Raw genomic sequence first — 19,912 nt, 5'->3', positions numbered from 1 at the left:
AGCATGCTGCATCACTGATGACCAGTCACATTCAGTTTTCTCTCCACCAGCAGGAATGTAGGAGTGAAATGCAAGGACGTAGCTTTCCTATAGGATGGAATTTTATTTCCCTGTATGAAGCACAAGTCTGCCTTTATCCTGTCTTAGCAAAAATGTGGAGTGGGTCATGTTCATCTTTTTCTTCTTTGCAGTCTATGTTCTCCTCCTGCACTAGTTACCCAGACTGGTTGTAGAAACATTAGCATCTTCTTCATTTTCTTCAACTTCACACTCAGACTGGTCCTGCTCCATTTTGGCACCAGAATGAGTTGAATTAGATATTTAATCATTCTCTGCTTCTGAACTCTCTGCCTTCCCTGATGCCTCAAGGATTCCTACTGCGTTCAATTGATTTCCATCTAAAAGATTGTAAAGCATTCTTATCTTGCTCTTTGCTCTGCAATTTTTCTGTTTTTCCTTTCTTTTTTTCTGCACTTGACTTGTATACATGATTCATTCTTGATTGTCTAATGTAGTCACAAGTACAGCTGAGATTCTGCAGAATTCTGCCTTTCTGATTTTACAGATAAAAGCCACAGGAACATTCCATATATCCTAATTGGTTAGCTTGTGTGTGCAAGGCATTACTGAGTGCAAATCATGCATAACAACAACTTGTTTCAATTAAACTTATTGCTATTTTTTGAAAGGAAAATAAATAATAAATAAAAAAATGACAGAAATCATAGTTATGTCAGTTTTATGTGATGTTGGATGCTGAGAAGATGTTCCCCCTTATGGGAGAGACTAGAACTAGGGCACACAGTTTTAAATATAAGGGGTCTTCCATTTAAGACAGCAATGAGGAGAAATGTTTTCTCTCACAGGGTCATCAGTCTGTGGAATTCCCTTCCCGAGAAAGCAGTGAAGGCTGGGTCATTGAATATCTATAAGGCTGAGTTAGATAGATTCTTGATTGACAAGAGAGTTGAAGGATATAGAGAGTAGATAGGAAAGTATTTATTGAGGCCACATCAGATTACCATGATCTTATCAAATGGCAGAGCAGGCGCGATGGGCCAAATGGCCTATTCCTGCTCCTAATTTGTATGTTCATATTGTCATGAAGAGATATTAATGTCCATAATGTTATTGGAAACTATTTTTAAAATGGAATTGTAGTGGGGTCTGTGTCTATGTGTTTGACTGTATGTGTCTTAATTGGATTAAAGTCAGCTAGTCTGGGTGCTTTGATGTAAAATAGTTTGAGATGTTAATTGGGTAAACAGTAAGGAGGATAGAAGGTACAGTGTAAATTTGCATTTGTTGAATAAAGCATTCAAGAGTGGGAGTAAAATCGTGCATCTAGCTAGAAGATGCCAAGCAATGTGTTTATTTTTTTTCAGCTTACTAATAAAATTAGTGGGATGAAAATGTTATCGTTAGAAGATGTGAAAAAAAGCCTAGTGATACCATGGAAAATTTACATTCAAAGGGTAAGCTAGGTATAAAGAGGGAAAGGAGATTGTATGTATGGTAGAGGCATTTAAGATCTAACCAGCATGCAAGCCTCCCACTGTGTCTGCAAAGGAACTTCATTTTGAATTTTTGAATAAGGTCAAATCTGCTTTGCCTGGTGTCTATTTAAAGTCTATGGGTTATTTTTGCCTTGGTGGAGATGTACCTGGTAGTGATTAATTTGGTTATTTGTTTAAAAGTTATCATGGTGGTAATTTGTAGACTTGTGTATGTGTTTAATTTGTTGTTAAATTAATAAATGTTTAATTTAGTTTTATATATAGAACCTCTTGGGGCTTGGTGGTCTTATTCCTGAATTCAGAGCTGCATTTCAAACTTATCAATTGAAAATATAGGTTATGACAGTTGTTCAAGTTTCCCTCTGGGATTTAAACAACTCAGCCTTTACCAACTGCTGTATCATAACAGTATGTTAAATAAGCTTGGCCATAAATCCACTACAGTAGCACAGTGCACAGCATTTTATGTATTCAGTTGTTGTGTAGACTATACCTGTACCATTTTCTGTTAAACAGTTTTTTTAATTATCATATTAATTTATTAAATGATGAATATTCCAATTTTGTGTTTCCTCAATCCCATTCAATTATAATCAATGACAGATTTTGAAATTTAATTCATTTCTCTACAAATGGAGTTAGACAATATTCCTCTCTATGGACATGGATACATCATCTACTACTAGATCAATTTACCCTGGCAGAAGTAAAATAATATTTGTGGGTAAACCTACCGTACCAAATTGCTCACCATATGACTATCAGATACAAATTACCATTTTTTCATATTAAGGGGATAAACTCAGGGCAGAACCTTCAGCACAGACCCAGCACAAGGATGAGTTTATACCTGAAGCTGGACATTTCACCTATTTTACCTTTGCTTGAACAGCTGAAAAAATAGAGTGGTGAATTACCTACCTGAAGCTAGAGGAGAAAACACTGTTGAAAGATTAGAGTGGCTACTAATGGGTACAATGTGATTAAGTGGTGGTGGTCCTTGTGTTGGGGGAAAACAACATAGGGCCAAATAATAAAGGTGCCTTAAAACACAATGATTACATCTAAATGTAAAGGTAGGGGGTGCAAAGCAAGGTTCTCTGAGATTTGCCTGGTGTTTGTATGGTGCGAAAATAACAATGCTACCTTCATATGCACATATACACCCAGGTCCCTCTGCTCCTCACTTCACATTTCTCTGTATTGAACTTCATCTGCCACCTGTCCGTCCATTCCCAGGTCACTTGTAAGTGACCTGCAGTCATCTAAGATTGACTACCAGAGGGGGAGGGGGTGACTCTATGATTTAATTGATTTAATTCACAATAAAATTGTTGGATTTAGTGTGAGATTATGTCAATTGTAATTCTCGGTCTCTGATTTTAAGAAAGAGGTAAAATCACCTACAACTTTTATGAGCCAAATAAGAGACTGAGTAAATCCAATAAGAGTATAGAAGAGTTAGTGACTAGTTGTATCACTAAAATAATGAAAGTGTGCGAACCTTGGGTTAAGGAGATAACGGAGGTGAGAGTCTGATGGAAAAGGCTGGCGAATGGACGGAGGGTTCTTTTACCAAGCCACCATTAATGAATGCCTTATGACTTCTAGTATATAAAGCACAAGTCCAGAACCAAGAGGAGAAAATTAGACAACTGGAGTTAGAGAAGGTGGAATTTCGGAGGAAGGTTAGTGACAGAGAATAATGAGTAATCTCATGAAGGGATGCGAGAAGTCAGAATGCAAGAGGGCAAGACTGAACCCACCATCATGTTTGTGGTCGTAGAAAAGATAGTTGACCTTAATAAATGCAGTGATGCAGAACATATTAAGTTATTGCTGTTAGCTTTGAAGCCAGAGGTTTATAATGATCTACCCAGGTGGCAAGAAAGGGTGAGAGTACCCTAGCAGGCACAAAAGATAAAATCTTTGAGGCTGTGCGATATTGGACCAGGCATCCTTATGAGCAAGTAATGAGTACCAAACAGAAGTCTTGCAAGTCCCCCAAGACATTTGCTGATCACCTCTGGCCAGTTTATGCCAGAGTCACAAGTGGAGCCTTGGCTAGAGTACCCTTGACTGAGAACGCTGTTGGCAATTGTTAAAGACCATGATTGCAAGAAACCTCCCATTTATTAAAGCCCAAGCTAGTGTGTGGTTTGACCCACAAGGAGATCAGACAGAGGTGGTAGTTTTGAGAAAAATGTCTTTCAACACTCACAGGGTGGAGGAAAAGGCAAACAGGACAAGTTGTTCAGAAGGGAGAAGGGAGGTGTGGGGGTGGGGGGAGGGTCAGAAAAACAAAAGGCAAATTGCATTAGGCCAGAGGACACTGAAGGAGGACTCTGCATTAGATAATGGAAACAGGAGGGAAAGGAGGCCAAGTCCTCCTGAGATAATTGTGGCAGAGCTGGACAATTTGCCCAAAAATATAAAAGACCCAAGAAAAGAACAGAGGGAAAATTGAAGGGGGGTGGGTTGGGGGAGGCAAGATTCACTCTGAACAGTCCTAAGAACATCAAATGTTGGGGGTGTTGGTAAAGGCAGTCCAGCAGATGCCAAAAGATCAATAAATGTAGCCACCAGAGAAGGCAAAATGGTAGGATATCAGAAACCCCAGTGAAGGGGCTGCACGCAGCCTGAGTATTTGTGCCCACTCAGGAATGACGACTGGGGAAGACATGTAGAGATTTGGGTAGAGAGAAAGAAGGGGAGCAATCTGGTAATACCGGAGTCTCTAGAATAGTAGAGGACACCCCAGATCTCACACGGTCACCCTGGTCAAGCGGGACTCCCTTAGTTTTAAAAGGATTTACAGGGCAACAGGCTGGGGTGCTATCAAAACCCTTACATTTTTAGTAAGGACCCTTAGAAACTAATTTTTAAAATTCTGAGCCAGCATTTATTGCCCTTCCCTAGTTGCCCTTGAGAAGGTGGTGGTGAGCTACCTTCTTGAACCACTGCAGTCCAATTGGAAATGCATACTTCACAGCTGGAATTAGCCTAGCATGGGTGTGTTGGCATTGGATTGGATGTTAGCCCACAATATGATATTAGAAATGGGAAATAACTGCATGTGGGGCACAGTGGAATTAACAGGTACTGGGGAAGTCTGGATAGTTTCAGCAAAACAGCAGGGAGCCGTGCATTCCATCCAAGGACCAGTCTGTGCAATTTGACCACACAATGAGACAAGGTTTTGCCGGAATTTTGGGTGAAACAAGGGAACATTCACTGCCTATGGGCATGATTGTGGGAGAATGACCACAACAGAGGTGGAGGCTGAGGGTGAGCCCATGACCAGACCTCAGAAACTGTATACCTACTCCCAGGAAGCCAAGAAAGTCCTAGAAAAAGATATCCTTAGTAGAACAGGGAGCCTTGGGTCACATAGCAGCTCATGTAAATTCCTTGATATGGCCAGTAAAGAAACCAGACAGGTCTTGGAGAATGACTATTGATTACCAGGTCATAAATTGGATGAAAAGGTATGTCATTAGCCAGTGTAAATTATACCAGTGAAAGGGAGAGATGAAGTAGTACAAGGCCAGGGAGCAGTCCTCTCTACAGCCTATTATGAGTATCCCATGTTCTTGGATGATGACGATCAAACCCAGGATGGGAATCCAAGAAACCAGGCTCAACAGGCCAACCTGATCAAAGGCCATAGCCAGGGATAAAACACAAGTCATCACCATCTCAAGGGCTGACATCAGTCAGGGTCAGTGACTGGATCAAGAGGGTAACAGACATACTTCCCCACTCACTCCACCAGCCAGATACAGAAGAAATGGAGGCAATGAAAACTCAATAATTAATTAGGCCTGTGTCACTGTGCCACAGAACCATTATTGCTTTTATCTGCTACAAGTGCCGAGATGTGGAAGAGGCTGTGGTGGATAACCTTTATCTGGATAGCAGTGGAGGCTGCAGGATGCTCTGAGGTGGAAGGGGGACAAATGATGAAGTATATTCTATAAAGAATTATGCAATGGGGTTGGAGAGGTTATGAAAACTTTGACATATTTTGGGAAGAAGTGCACAAATCAGTGAAGATAATTGTTGTGTTGCTAACAAGCAATGTGACACTGAATGCTAGCATATATCAAGTGAAGGGAGAACATAGAGTGTGTTTGTGGCATGTGCACCAGGTAAGGGGAAACTCAAGCTAGCCACTTTTTAGACAGAGCCTGAGATGGGTCATTTATGGTGAAGGCAATATACCATGTGGGGATAAATTATGCTAGAGGAATTTCTGGAAATGAAATCAGGGTCTTTACCAATGGTAGGATGATTTAGATAGGCCTAAAGGCAGCGTGCAGGGGGTACAAGTTGAGGTTCAGGACAAAATACTACGAGAATCTCAGAACCTCACAGTCACCTTTCAGATACCCCAATTGTTCAACACAGACCCGAACCAAGGAATGGGGTGGTTCCAATCACAGTTGGGAAAGCGTTGCACCATGGTGTGCACTATGAAGTAGTCCCAGTCATTCTGAACTTGACTGATGTAGCACTGCCGAATTGATGCCCAGTAAAAAATAAAGAGTTGTATGCGGAAATGATGCATACCTTATTGAAACAAGAGGGATGGATAAAGCAAGAAGACCCAAAGCTGCGGGAGGTCTATGGGAACTGGATGGGAAATCAATTGACTGAATCAACTAAGAGGGTTACGAAGGAAATGGATTATCAATTTTCAATATTGGCATGTCAGTGATCGATTGCTTCGATCTGCTTGCACTGTCCATTAAGATAGAGCATATCTAGAGACAAGTGAAGATGATTCTGCAGGGAACAAATGAAGGGCAGTCAAAATTGGCTGAAGAGGGCAGGGCCATGACCATACATTTGCAAGATATTGTTCTGGTAATATGTTGATTAAGGAAGATCATGGTGCTGAGATGAGGCAGCCCAAAATAATGTATGTAATGTATGGATCATGGTTCATTGAACAAGCTAAGACTGACTTGGAAAAGGTTGCTAGGGGAGAGGCCTACTCATGATTAATGGATGAACATATGGAAGCCTTAGACTCATGAGATTAACCTGACAGTTGTGAGGGCTGGTTGAAGTTCACCTTGTTGGACCTAATTGTACTCTTTCCAATCTGACCCTCTTCAGTTTGGATGTGTGAGTCCCTGTGTTATCAGGGCAAGAAAGTCCATCTCAAATATATCAAGTGGAAAATATCAGTGTAAGTAAAGGCCAAATGTACGTGCAATATCATCAGGATCCACATTACATCGTGCCATCGAAAGGAAGTTAATGGGGACTAAGCTGGAGAGATGTTCCACCTATGGAAGCATAGTGATGTGTCGCTGCTAAGTGGAGTCTCATCCCAAACTTAGCTGTGGGTTTGACCCAAAGAATGATGAGGGAGAAGTTGAATGTGGACAACTTGGGGGCCAAGTACAAAAAGGCTCAAGGTATCAGCAAGGATAAAGGGAAGTATTGTGTAACAACTGTTGAAAGGAATTACATGTATCAAAATCAGAGTTGCCCTATTGTAAATAGTATCTTCTGCTTTACTCTGGTTCCACCTATTAGAGTCAGAACACAGGAAATTGTAAGCGTTGACATTCAATGGACCAGAACTTCCGAGGAGTGGCAATCACAGTCAGATTGCCACTTTGTTCCTTTTTACCTACCCAGGTCGGGAGCTGCACATTTCTCACCCGCTCTTCCAACCTGGGCCTGGTGAAAGATATGCAGCGTACCTGGTTCAGGACTCCTTCCAGTTCAGGGCAACATCTTTGGGGGAAAGGAAGCCACACCCCCTTTTTACGGCACTAGCTGCCATAAAGCAGGGAAGTTTAAAGGTCCCAGCCACTTTGAGAAGCCAGGGAGAAGGTTATGTATAATGTAAGTGGGCAGGATGGAGGAAGGGTGGGTCAGTGGGCGGGGTGGGGAGGAGGTGGGGGGGGTGGTCAGGTGGTCAGTCAGGAATCGTGTGGGGGGGTACTCAGGTGGATGGGAGGGTAGTCGGGTGGCTAGGGGATTAGTCAGGGCATTGGGAGGGTAATCAGGGGGTGGGGGGTAGTTGGGGAGGTGGCCAGGCAGTCAGTGTTTGGAGGGTAGTCGGGGAGTAGAGGTAGGCAGGGCTGGGGCCTTCAGGAGGGTAGTCGGGGCTGGGAGGGGTCAGGGGCTGGGGTGTAGCCGGGGAGAGTGAGGGGATTTTTGGAAGGTATTTGGGGGTGGGGGTAGTCGGGGGCTGGGAGGGTAGTCGGGTGGGGGTTGGGGGTGTAGTTGGGGCACTGGCACTGAAGGGTGTGGAGGGTCATGTAATCCTAAGGGCCCACATGTAATTTTTTAAGATGCATGGAGGTAGGTAAAGCCATTAAAAAAAAAAGACCAGTACATTTTAGGTTTTATAAATTTGTGCAAGAAGCACAAGTGCAATGAGATAATGTTAAATGTGTACAAGGCATTGGTCAAGCCACAGTTAAGAGTACTGTGTACAGTTCTGCATGCTGTGTTATAGAAAAGATAGTAAGGCTATAGAAAACAGATAGTATGGATTCACCAAGGTAACAATGCTATTGTTATGAGGAGGCAGTTGATATACTGGAACTAAATCCACTGGAGCAGAGAAAGCTAAGAGGAGACTTAATAGGGGTTTTTAAAATGTTAAATAATTTTGATAGAGTGAGTTGAGAAATCTATTTCCTCTTTTTGGGAAGTTAGTGATGGAGAATCATCAATTTAGTATTGTTACTGAGTGAGAAGGTTAGGAAACAGCAGTAGTTGAGACACTAACCACTGCATCTTCTAAGGGAGCCCTTTATAAACTTTTGAAGTGGTAGCAGACATGAGGGCTGAATTTTATTGTTGCAACAGGGGTCCAGACAATGGAACAGAAAGCCAGAGGTGATCCTGCCTCAGCCATTTGTGGGACCCCTGCACATTTTTTCGTGTGTTGGGGAACTAATTAGTTGTCCTCAAGAGCTGCTGGCCAATTGATGGGCTGGGAGCTCAGCAGTCTCAGCAGCTCCACTATGAGCAGTGGCCATGGCTGGAACTGCAGCTAGAAGAAAAGGATGCCATGGAAGCCGCCCTCCCAACCAGATAAACGGGGTCTGCAGTTGCCAAGGCCAGGCAGGCACACCCCTGCGAGGAGTAAGGGAGTTTGTGAGGGCAGGGATGGGTTTGCCGCAGGGGAAGTCATTACTGCCTAGGAGCCCCTCTGTAGGCCACAGAGTATCTGAATAGAAGAGCCCTGCCTGCATCTACAAGGAGGCTGACAGGCTTCATCAGGCAGTCACCCCACATGGAGGAGACCCCACCCCCTGTTGGTTAAATTCAACGGCAGCAGGAAAGGCCCTTAATTGGCCATTTAAGTGGCTAGTTTGGCCCCTGGGTGGGAGGGCACCTTTCCTACCACTGGTAAAGTAGCATGGCGGCAGGAAGATGGTTGGCACTCCACCCCCACCTTCCCTCGCCATTTTATGGGCCCAGGGTGTGGGATTTGTTTTGGGTTGCTCTAATCTACAGAATATTCTCTTTCTGTGCTGTATGTTTTTATGGTTATATGGTATCTCAGGCATCTACTGACATCGCCTTGATCCAACAAGTAGAAAGTGTATATGGACAAGTAACCTTCCAATTTTAACTATGAATCAGTGCACATACCAAACCTCCATTCAATAGTTCCTGTTGATGACATGCCTGAATCCCATCAGTTCATTGTGTATCACAGTGGATTAGTAACATTCCATGCTCATTAACACGATCATACTGTTCCATACAGATGTTTTAAAATAAATCCCGGAAAAGCTAGTATAATGAACTTCTTCATTCATAACTATAGCTTCTATTGCAATTTCTAATTTTTGTTTAACTTGTAGGGCAGGAATATGGTATGCTATTGTTTATTCCAAATGATGTAGAGTATTAAGAGGATTACTCTATCTGTGCACGCAAGAAATGCATTTAATGTGAAAAAGATCCCAAAGCACTTTTCAAAAATTTCTGTAACAAATAAATGAGATAAAGGAATGGATGCAGAGCCACAATCAGAAAAGATGACAAAAAGTTTGCTTTTGAAATGGTTTTGCAAGTGAAAAGGGAGGTGAAGGAGGTTAGTGAATACAATTGAGTTAGCCTTCAGGCAGTGCCATCAGCCTTGTCTCGCTGGTATCACTCTCACCGCTGAGCCGAAGCCTAGATTTTCACTGACAGGACATTTCCCAGCACAGGAAAAAGAAACCTGGAAGGTCGGATTTCCATTCTGAGTAGTGGGGGTAGGCTGGATTAGAAGTTGGGCCCACTGCCCCTGGAATGAGTGCAAATGCTACCGGATGCGGAGGCAGGCTGGGTAGGAGGCCTACCTCTGTGCACCAGCACTCCAAGTTATTTTTAAAATGAACAAACAGCCCCATCCCTCACACCCCCTCACTCCCCACATACTCATGCCTGCCCCATTCATCTCAACCCATGTCACCTCATGCTCTCGCCCACTCTCTATGGCTTTTCATACCCCAATGCCAATCCATGCCCCCACTCATCCCCATGGCCCTTTGTAGGCCCTATGCCAACTTAGTGCCAACTAATGCCAATTCATGCCCCCACACTCACCACCCTTTTCCCTTATCACCTCCATGTCAACTCACCTAGCGTCCACCATGGGAAAACCTCAAGAATCACGCTGACATTAAATAATGTGTCTACTGAGGACATCACTATTTAAGAAAAGCAATCTCATTGATAAAAAAACATTCAATACATTGAAATTCCTTCAACTAATCTCTTATGAAAACAAACATTCCTATTTTGTAACTATTTGGAGCTGTCAATCAAACTGCTCACTTAACAGGCACTGCACTGTGATAATGTTAGATTGTAAAATCAGTCACGCAGCACAAATCCTATAATGAAAACCCTCAGGCTTATGTCAACAGACAGAAAGAAAAACCAAGTGCTGATTTTTTTAAAATTCCACACTTTTCCTTTTAAATTTATAGCCTAACATAGTTGAATCCTTTCACAGCTTTGAAAGTTCCAATTAGCTTTGACACTTCCAATGAGTTTTGACAACGTGACAGTTATTTGACAACTTTGACAGTTCTTTGACAGCTTGGACAGTTCCAATGAGTTTTTGTACGTTTTATGCATAATCATGTCTACTTTTAACAATCCCAAAGGGCCCCTGACCTGTCCCAAAGGTTGCCTTACCTCTCCCAAAGGGTGTCTTACCCCTCCAGAAAGTGTCCCAGGACCATATACAAAGGGGTACCTTACCTCTCCAAAAGGGTACCCTAGCTATCCAAATGAATCCACAAGGTTCAGGCCTGCTCCTACCTGATCCAATCTGCACACTTCGGGTTTCAGATACCTACATCACCAAAATCACACATGAATGAGCTGCTGGTTTATATGGGTGGATGTGCAATTTATAATCCACCCCCTTCTCTCTCCCCCACCCCCCTGTGAAAATGGCAAAGGCTGAGTTCGGGGACAGGATTTCCAGATTCTGCTGGCATTTTCATGCAGACGGAAAGCATCTCTGTCTGCTTGAAAATTCAGGCCAGAAAGTCGTAGGCTTAAGCTCCAACCCAGACACCTGAACACATTATATAGACTGGTGCTTCAGTGCTGTACTGAGGGAGTGCTGGCCACCAGAGGTGGCATCGTTCAGATGAGACATTAAACTGAGGTCCCACTTGCCCTCTTAGGCGAATATAAAAGATTCCGTGGCACTATTGGAAAAAAGACAGGTATCTTTTCTGATATCCTGGCAAACGTTTACTTTTCTACCAAGACGTAAAAACAGGTGATCTGATCATTTATTTCATTTTGGTTTGTGGGAACTTGCCAAGCATAAATTGGCTGTTGCGCAAAGTCAAAATTTCCCCATTAATTTTTTCCATTTGATCTCTGGACTGACTACAAGTTATCTAGAAATTGGAGAGGGAAAGGCATGATCCATAAAAAAATGTATCTGGTGAAATTATTTGGAGTAAAAATCTAAAGATATAACACACAGAAAAGCACCTGCCATTTTTTTCTCTCTGAGGTTTGTGTGGATTGACTGAAGAGGTGAGGATAACTGGGAAAGTTTTCATATCAATTGCGTTACAATTTCCATAAGGCAGGAATAACTATGATTGGATGTATTGAATGCATAAGAGCTTTAATTTTCTTAAATTGTTACAGTCACCATTGGATAAAAGCAATAAAATTAGAAACATAAAAGTGAAAAGTAGTCCTTGAAAATGCTCAGCAATTCTAATGAATAAAGTTAGTTACAGTTAAAGATCAAATGACAATGAAGGCTAGAAGCTGGAACAGTTTTAATATGACAAAATGCAATAACAAGAGTAATAATTCTTGAATCTTTAGCACAATTTTGAAATTTTCAAGAAATGGCACAAATGTATTAATTAATTGCAAACTAATGAATTTGCATATGCAATTTCAACGACTTGCTTGTTGTTGTAATAATAACAAAACATTGTGAATCCACGGAAGAAATAAATGTAACCTGAAAAATAAAATTAATCAATTTAATAGTCAACTCACAAAAGTAACCAAATGTTTACTGTAAATAAATAATACATGCTACACTGGGTGTTCTTCGTCTTCAACAGCCATACAGAAAACATTAGAGAGATAGCTGCTATATATGAAATGCAGGCATGTCAGAGTGATATATCATAAATGAACATGACTATGTAGCCAAGGAATTATGGATTCATGAATTGTTTATGCTGGCCAGGTTTACAATCAATGTTCCCCAGGAGCTTCATGGATGCTAGGTCATATAACAATCAGAAATGTGCCAAGGAGCAAAGAAGGTGCACACAAGCTACGCTCCTTTAAGATGCACACAAGCTCGGCCATGCATCAATCTTAAAGAGACCACGCAATACAACAAGCTGGCCACACACAACAAACAGAAGTTAGAGGGAACACTGCTTAAAAGTGGCATACAAACTGTGGCAGTAATATGTCCTGCTTATCGTTTCTTTCAAGTTTTGGAGCAGTTCAGAAGATGACAAGTTATTTTTTATGAGTCCACAAAGGTGGTGTAACCTAGTCATAGCTATTCAACATGTTGTCCAGTTGTAGAAGTGGTATTGCAGGTCAACTTCCATTTAAAGAAAATGCCCAATTTTCCTTTCCAATAGAAATGAAATGGTGTGGTTTCTATAATGATCTGCTGATCTGCAACATCAGTTTCATGACCAAGTGGTAAGTTGATTATCATAGAAACTTGTACTGTTTGAAGGATTATATTAGCTGAGGATAATAATGCTAATATGTGGCAAGATTGGTCTTTATAGCAATAAAACTAGTAAAAAATAATTTGAAACTCTGTCTTTTATTACACTGCACATTCATGAGCCTTTGTAATTAAACATGGCAGAATGCAAGATCAAAACATTTTTATTCCTAAGTGAAATATTTCTGGTAAACAACTGAACATTGAAACTATTATAATTATACATTGACATATATTGGGGTTGCTAATCAAAAAGAGCACTGTGCCTTGAATGAAAACCTACCCTTCCACTGAACAACAGCATCCACATGGTCACCAATGCCAGGCCAGTCATCTTCTATCCATTTTGGATATCCTTCATCCATTCGTTTTGCATGTTCGTCGTAACTAATGAGCAAAAGGACATTGTGTAATTATTTTTATAAAAAGTGCTTATTTGAAATTTCAGTGGAACATTTACATGAAGTTCAATCTCATACCGCCAGCATTTGTTTCCCACAAAGAAGAATGTCTTTCCAATCTGATGAATTTGCATTGCTGCATCGATTTTCTTCACCGTTTGGGGAAAACCAAACTCACCGATAGTCTTAGGGTGTCCTGGTAAAATATTATATCCACTAACAGCCCAATATTTGTTTCCTGTATAATTAAAATAATTGAAATAGCTTATAGGAATACATCATAAAATGAATTGCATACCTCAATCAAAATTTAGCATACACAGTTCTTAAGCATGATATTCTAACTAATAAGATTCAAACAAATTATATGTGGTCCCAGCACTTCAGTGGAGGGGCAATCACCATCGGATTGCCACTCCACTCCTTTTTACTTACCAAGGTCTGGAGCTGTACATTTCTCGCCCAATCTTCTGACCCGGGCCCAGTGAGAAATGCGCAGTGCACTTGGTTCTGGAGTCCTTCTAGTGCAGGGCAGCAGCATCAGGGGAAGTGAAGCCACTGCCCCTTTTTTACGGCACTAACTGCTGTAAACCGGTAAGTGTAAGGGTCCTAGCCACTGACAGGAGAGGAGGTAAGTGTGTAAGATAAGTGGGTGAGGGGGTAGAGTGGTCTGGGGGCAGGGTCAGGTGGTCGGGGAAGTGTGGGTGGGTAGTTAGAGGTCGGGAGTGTGTAGTTGGGTGTTCAGGGGTTGGCAGTGGTGTTGGGTGGTCAGTGGGATGGGGAGGGTTGGGAGAGTAGTTGGGTGGTCGGGAGGGTGGTTGGGGGTACAACTGGGGGAATAGGGAAGTAGTCGGGGGTGGGGTGATTTGAGAGATGTAGTTGGGGGATTCAGTGGGGGTTTAGCAGATTGTCCAGACCAGAAAAACCTAGGAGTTATAAGCGGTTTTGATCCTTCTAACTTTTCCTGGGTACCATCTGAAGTCTCTGATTCAAATCAATCGGATGATTCCAATTACAGGGTAATTGCTATTGGAAGCTTAAACTTCCCAGGCAATTTCCGTGCAGTCTTGGCATGGGGACTTCCAGGGGGAGACCCCAGGGCATCTTCCGGGGCACTGCCACCTGGAAATTCCCCTCCAAGTCACACACCATCCTGACTTTGAAATACATTGCCATTCCTTCACAGTGGTTGGGTCAAAATCCTGGAACTCCCTTCCTAATAGCACTGTGGGTGTACCTACACCACATGGACTGCAGCGGTTCAAGAAGGCAGCTCACCGCCACCATCTCAAGGGCAATTAGGGATGGGCAATAAATGCTGGCCTAGCCAGTGACACCCACATCTCATCAACAAATATAAAAATAAAGTTATATGTGATTGTGAAGGGCTAAGGTGGCAAGCTGGGTTTGAACACTATCCTTTCATCCTGTTATCTGAGTCCAAATCCATCCTAGCCTAAGCCACAACTTCTGGTCTTCAATAGGTCAGTCAAAACACTTATGAAATCTCACATTGCAATGGGTATAAATCTGGTGAGAAATTATAGATTAACATCGACATGATTAAAATGAATTTTGAATCTCAACCTAGTTCTTAGTGAATATGAGTCCACAAAACCAAATTGGTGTTAAATTAATTATTCAGCAAGACCAGAGGGCGATTAATTTGGTCTCACTAGTGACTGAGAAATGGTTGCTTTGAGACTTGGGCCACATTAAGCACATAAGCAAAGACACAGATGAGAAAAGTCCATTTAATCAAAGTTAATTTCCTAGTACTGAAAACTGTCCTCATACAGCAGGCAGTTGCATTCTGGATGTCTCTAATGTCTTTGGCCCTACCATCTTGCCTGGCATATTATTTCTTCTTCTATCACTCTTCGAGTAAAAATTGTTTTCTTTTATCTGTTATAAATTTACTTTTCATTTATTGTCCGTGGCCCAGACTAACATTAGGCGAGTCTGGGTTTATCTTAATCAGATTATCTCACCAAAATTGGTTCATTGGTCGAATGTTCTGTCAAAAATCCTGTGTAAACATTCTCATATTAAAATTCTCTCATTACCTCTGATGCTGACTTGTAATGCCAGTATAAGGTGCTTTAACAGATTTTTAGTGCTAATTTGATGACGACCTGTGATGTTTCCTTGCAACACCAGAGATCACTAATAATGCTTTGATTCTTTAGCATGCAGCTTCAGGCCTCCCACGCTGGTGGCATTGTGCAGTCCCTGTTTCACAGCTCCCAGTATTTGTTTGGCAGCCCCTATTTTCTCTCTTTATTTATTGCTTTGTACCATGAGGCAAAATTTACTCTTATTCCCAATTGACTGCAATCAGTACTGCAGCCTTCTCAGTTGAGTAAGATCTCCACTTAGCTGTTTGCTTCACCCTCCAGCTTCACCTTACTCCTTTTTGCCACTTGCATTCCTCTGCTGTCTTTCCCAAATGCTGAGTCATAAACATCTACTCTGTTGGTGTTCCTTGGCCTTGTTTCCGGCTTGTAGAGTGACGTAATTAATTGTTGTGGGACAGCAGTGGAAATTTAATCTACATCTGGCCCATAGCTAACCTGACTTTGTAGTGCTTGATAGTTTGTGCTCCAATCCCTGGTATCAACATCCCTCACATTGAGTAAGAAAATTTGCAAAGACATGAATTCATATTTCTCAATATCACAAAAAGCACATCATTGTTGATATACTTTGGGAAAGATTTCTAACCTTTGAAAAATAGAGTAATGTCCTTAAAGACGTTTTCATACGACGCGTCAATTTTTGAGGGGAGTTCTGGCCATTGAGACTGGATTCTCATTAACATTGTATCCGGCAGTTGTGGGTGAATACGCCAAAAGAACCTAAATAGAAATTCCAAAGGTTAGTGCTATCCAATTGTTTCTCATTATTGATATTTAGTTAGTATCTTCATGTTAATACTGCAAACTGAACAGCTCAACAGATTAGAAATAGAGGTTTTGGGGTGATTGGGTGCTTTGTTTTAATGGTCATGCGATTCATGTGTTGACAACTGACCTCTTCTCTTAAAAGCCAACACCATAGTTTCTGGACACCATTTTGGCAACAGGACATTTTCATTATTCATGTAAATGTAAAAATTGCCTAATTTAAGGCTTGTTAACATTGTATTAAAATAAAAACAGAAAATGCTAGAAATAAACAACAGCATTTACTAAGTAAGCCAAAGAGGTAACATGCTGAGAGTAGAGATTATATTTTCCACATTGCTGTTCCTAGGAAAGCTCAAAGCAAAGAGTAAATGGAAGAGGAAACTCATTGTTCCATGTTTTCCGCATTAGGTGCGGGTCCAGAAAAAGAAGACAAACGATGTGGAGTGCAGAAATCCTGGAATTCCACCGCATGTATCTTTTGGTGTTCCTCACAAAGTTAGCAGTAGAACCTGTAGCAGATTGTAAGATCAGTGAACAAAAATAAGAGCACATGAAATTGGAGTCAACATGGGTAGGGAGTTGGTTAGGAGGTAGAAGATAGAGTAGAGATAAAGGGAATATACTCAAATTAACAGGATGTGAATAGTGATGTCTCCCAGGGATCTGTATTGGGATCTCAGCTTTTCACTATATTTATAAATGATTTAAATGAAGGAAAAGAGACCCGTATATCCATGAATGTGCAGAGAAAGTTGTTGCATACCTGTCTTTAAAGAACATAACTTCTCCACGTATTTTACCGACTGCATCGAAGGACAGGTAAGGATCACATTTCTCTGGAGTCTTTGGGTGAGGTTTTGGGTCAGGTTTATTTGATGAACCTAGGTTATCATATTTAAAACATATCTGATATGAATAATCAATTAAAAAATAAATGACATTGATTTGTACTGAGTGCTGCATTTTCATTATTGGGCATCATTATGCCAAATAGGATATTGATAGTGTATCCATTAGATAACATTTGTCTATTTTTGTTGTGTGAGACTGATTTAAACTCTTATTTTCAAATGATGAGATCAATTTATTGCTAACATACCAGAATCACGGTTTGCCAGATCTTAAATAACAGATTGAAATTCTTACCTTGAAATCTTAAGGATCATTTTTGATATATGACAATATGAACTGTAGCGATTTCTACTAATTAAAGTTATATAAGCCATTATTTGTAATTTTTGCTATAGAAAAGTGATTTGAACCTACCATACAGTGCTTGAATCCCCAGAACGTCGTCATATGGTAGACTGAAGTCTTGAATACTAGAATATGTATATGTGGGGTACATCAAAGCTCCCACATCTTGCGAATGAGCCATTCCCAGAGCATGACCAATTTCATGAGCAGCCACAAAGAATAGGTTGTATCCTGCAAATCCATACATAACAGTCTATCATAATAGCCCATTTCCAAAATTCTATTACAACACAGAGAATGTTAAAGCCTTAGTTTAGAATGTCAGATTTGCAGGGAGCTAATTAGTATAAAGTCACAACATTATGTATAATAAATAAATACAGGAAAAAAATTAGAAAAAAATAATAAACTGTACCTGTCCAGTGGTGCTGGTGATGTGGCAAGGGAAGAGATTGAAGGGGCAGCACCAAGTACAACCAAAATAGCTCTCCAAGTGGAGAAAAGGGAAATTGGAGTACAAGAAATGAAATGAAAGTTACCATAGTCCCAGAGGACCATAGGCTGCTCTCTCATTAGAGAGAGATGACTGGTGGTGAGTTTAACCTGAGGGTCACCACACCTCAGGTGAGATTGAGAAGGCAGGGCCTTCATGAATAACCTCAGCTGGTACAGGAACTGACGTGCTGTTGGCATCACACTGTATCACAAACCAACCGTCCAGCCAACTGAGCTAACCAAATCCCTGGATTACAAGTCACTATGGACCAACACCCTTGTATCTCTGAGCAGTCAGCTAAAGTTAGTAGAGGCCTTGGCTAAGATTCTCTGCTCATTCACCTAGCTTAAGACTGGTAAGTGGTGCAAGGAAACTAAAATATTGCAACCATAGCTGCTTAAAATTAAAAGAAGTCAACTAATTAAGAAATAGATTTGAAAACGGTATGCACACAGATGTGCTTTGTTATAACAGTAATTTTATTTTTGACATGGTATTTAAAGTACATAATTCGTAGAAGCATTTTCAATGACAATTAGTTTGATTACATTATTTAAACTCAGCACCTTTTGCGTCCATCGACCAAGTTTCAGCTTCATCAAAATGAACATCACCTCCAAGTCCTGATCCTGGTGGAAAGGCATGGGCCAGAAAACCATCAGGTCCATCAAATGGATACCCATCACCATGTTCTAGTAATAGAAAAAAAGTTGTAAGGATAAATCCATTACAGTACTTAATTGTGCCCTTCCCTAATTTATCTCAATATCAAAATGCTGTTAAATTACCTTTAGGTGTAAAGGTAAGCATAATATCTGCTCCACCATGCAAAATCCTGGTGAAAGTTAACGGTGTGACATCACTCCACAATTTGAAAGCTGCCCTGATAGCTTTATCCACTTGTTTCTGTTCAATATCTGGTGTGTAATTGGTGATTCTTTTGGAAAATAATAGAAAATAATTTAGAATTAGCTATTATCAAAAATACCACCAAAAATACCAGGAAACATAAAATTTACCTGTATGTCAAGTTCATGTGTTGCCACTTGACTTTGCCTGGAAAGTGATTGTATTGAAGAACATCATGAACTCCACATCGAGGTTTCTTCATTATTTCCAAGGTTACGGAATCCAGCTCACCAGTTATCAGGAGGCCAAAAAACTTTTGCATTTTCATAACAGTTGTTCTTAGACTGTCTTCACTGCTTGTTTTCAGAACAGAATCATCTTTAAAGTCATAAAGTTGTTTGAGATAATCCTGGAAAAGCAGAATCACACAATATACATTAACATTGCTCAAACCTGGGACATTTCAAATTACTTAAAATATAAGAGTAGTTATTGGGTTAACTTTTGAATCTTGAATACCTTAGCAAAACCAAAGTCATCTTCACTTATCTCAGAAGTCAAGGGAACCGCAAATATAAATTTAGAATTCAGCAGTATCAGGAGAACTGGAACCTGAGAGCATTTCATTTTCTTCTTGATTGGAGATAGAGATGGGGTATATGCTGTTTCTTTCAGCCCCATTTATACACTTGACTGATCTGGCAGCATTGCATAATACACTTAACGCTGTTATTAACAGACACAAACTAAAAGATTGCAACAAGGGCCAGGATATGAATTTAATTTTTAAAAATGATTTGGACATCGTTGACAGGAAACCGCATAGCCACTCTGTTGCCTGTTGCATCACCATTAGTTCTTGGACAATAAAATGATAATGTGCTCTGATCCTTTAGTACTTTTTTTCTTCACTATGAACTGTTTCCTTAATCCCTCTTCCCTGACCTTACCACTCTTATCTTGAACAATAAATGCAAGGAGCTCATGGACTTTATTGTCACCAAGATTGAGACCATACTTTCAGCTGCTTCTGCCTAATGCCAACTTCCCTTCATCCACCAGGTGAAGCCACCCCAAAGTTATCCTGTCCTAGTTTTGAACATGGATTGGTTACTAATTCCTTTTCAATCACTTTTCAAGGTCAATATGGGATTCACCTTCTGCTCCCTTAAAACCATTCCCACTAAACTGCTGACTATGCAATTTCCCTTCCTGGTCCTTATGCTGTCTGACATTGTAAATAGTTCTGTTGTAAGGGTGACTGAGCTGTGCTGTTAATGATAGGGTTGATCTTCCGACACTTCTTGGGTGGAAACATA

General features: G+C 40.9%; 1 protein-coding gene across 1 annotated transcript; it reads right to left on the bottom strand.

Moving 5' to 3' along the window:
• Positions 1-11,623: 11,623 nt before the first annotated feature.
• Positions 11,624-19,323, bottom strand: LOC144682468 (collagenase 3-like). Its single transcript, XM_078544869.1, has 10 exons — positions 19,113-19,323; positions 18,764-19,002; positions 18,533-18,681; positions 18,311-18,436; positions 17,318-17,479; positions 16,815-16,932; positions 15,867-16,000; positions 13,221-13,380; positions 13,025-13,128; positions 11,624-12,000 (listed from the first exon to the last, which is right to left on the bottom strand). The coding sequence occupies exons 1-10, from the start codon at positions 19,272-19,274 to the stop codon at positions 11,900-11,902; spliced, it is 1,455 nt and encodes a 484-aa protein (XP_078400995.1). The 5' UTR covers positions 19,275-19,323; the 3' UTR covers positions 11,624-11,899.
• Between the last annotated feature and the right edge of the window lie 589 nt (positions 19,324-19,912).

This window comes from Cetorhinus maximus, chromosome 7 (assembly GCF_964194155.1).
Source record: "Cetorhinus maximus chromosome 7, sCetMax3.hap1.1, whole genome shotgun sequence".
NCBI classification, from domain to species: Eukaryota; Metazoa; Chordata; class Chondrichthyes; order Lamniformes; family Cetorhinidae; genus Cetorhinus; species Cetorhinus maximus.
Note: the sequence above shows the minus strand (reverse complement) of the source record. Positions and strands in the feature narration are given on the sequence as shown.

Coding starts and splice junctions, on each gene's coding strand:
- LOC144682468 (XM_078544869.1), bottom strand. CDS start 19,274: ATGGGGCTGAAAGAAACAGCATATACCCCATCTCTATCTCCAATCAAG. Junction 13,129..13,220: donor GTGGGAAACAAATGCTGGCG/GTATGAGATTGA, acceptor TTTGCTCATTAG/TTACGACGAACATGCAAAAC. Junction 12,001..13,024: donor TGCTGTTGTTCAGTGGAAGG/GTAGGTTTTCAT, acceptor TTTATTTTTCAG/GTTACATTTATTTCTTCCGT.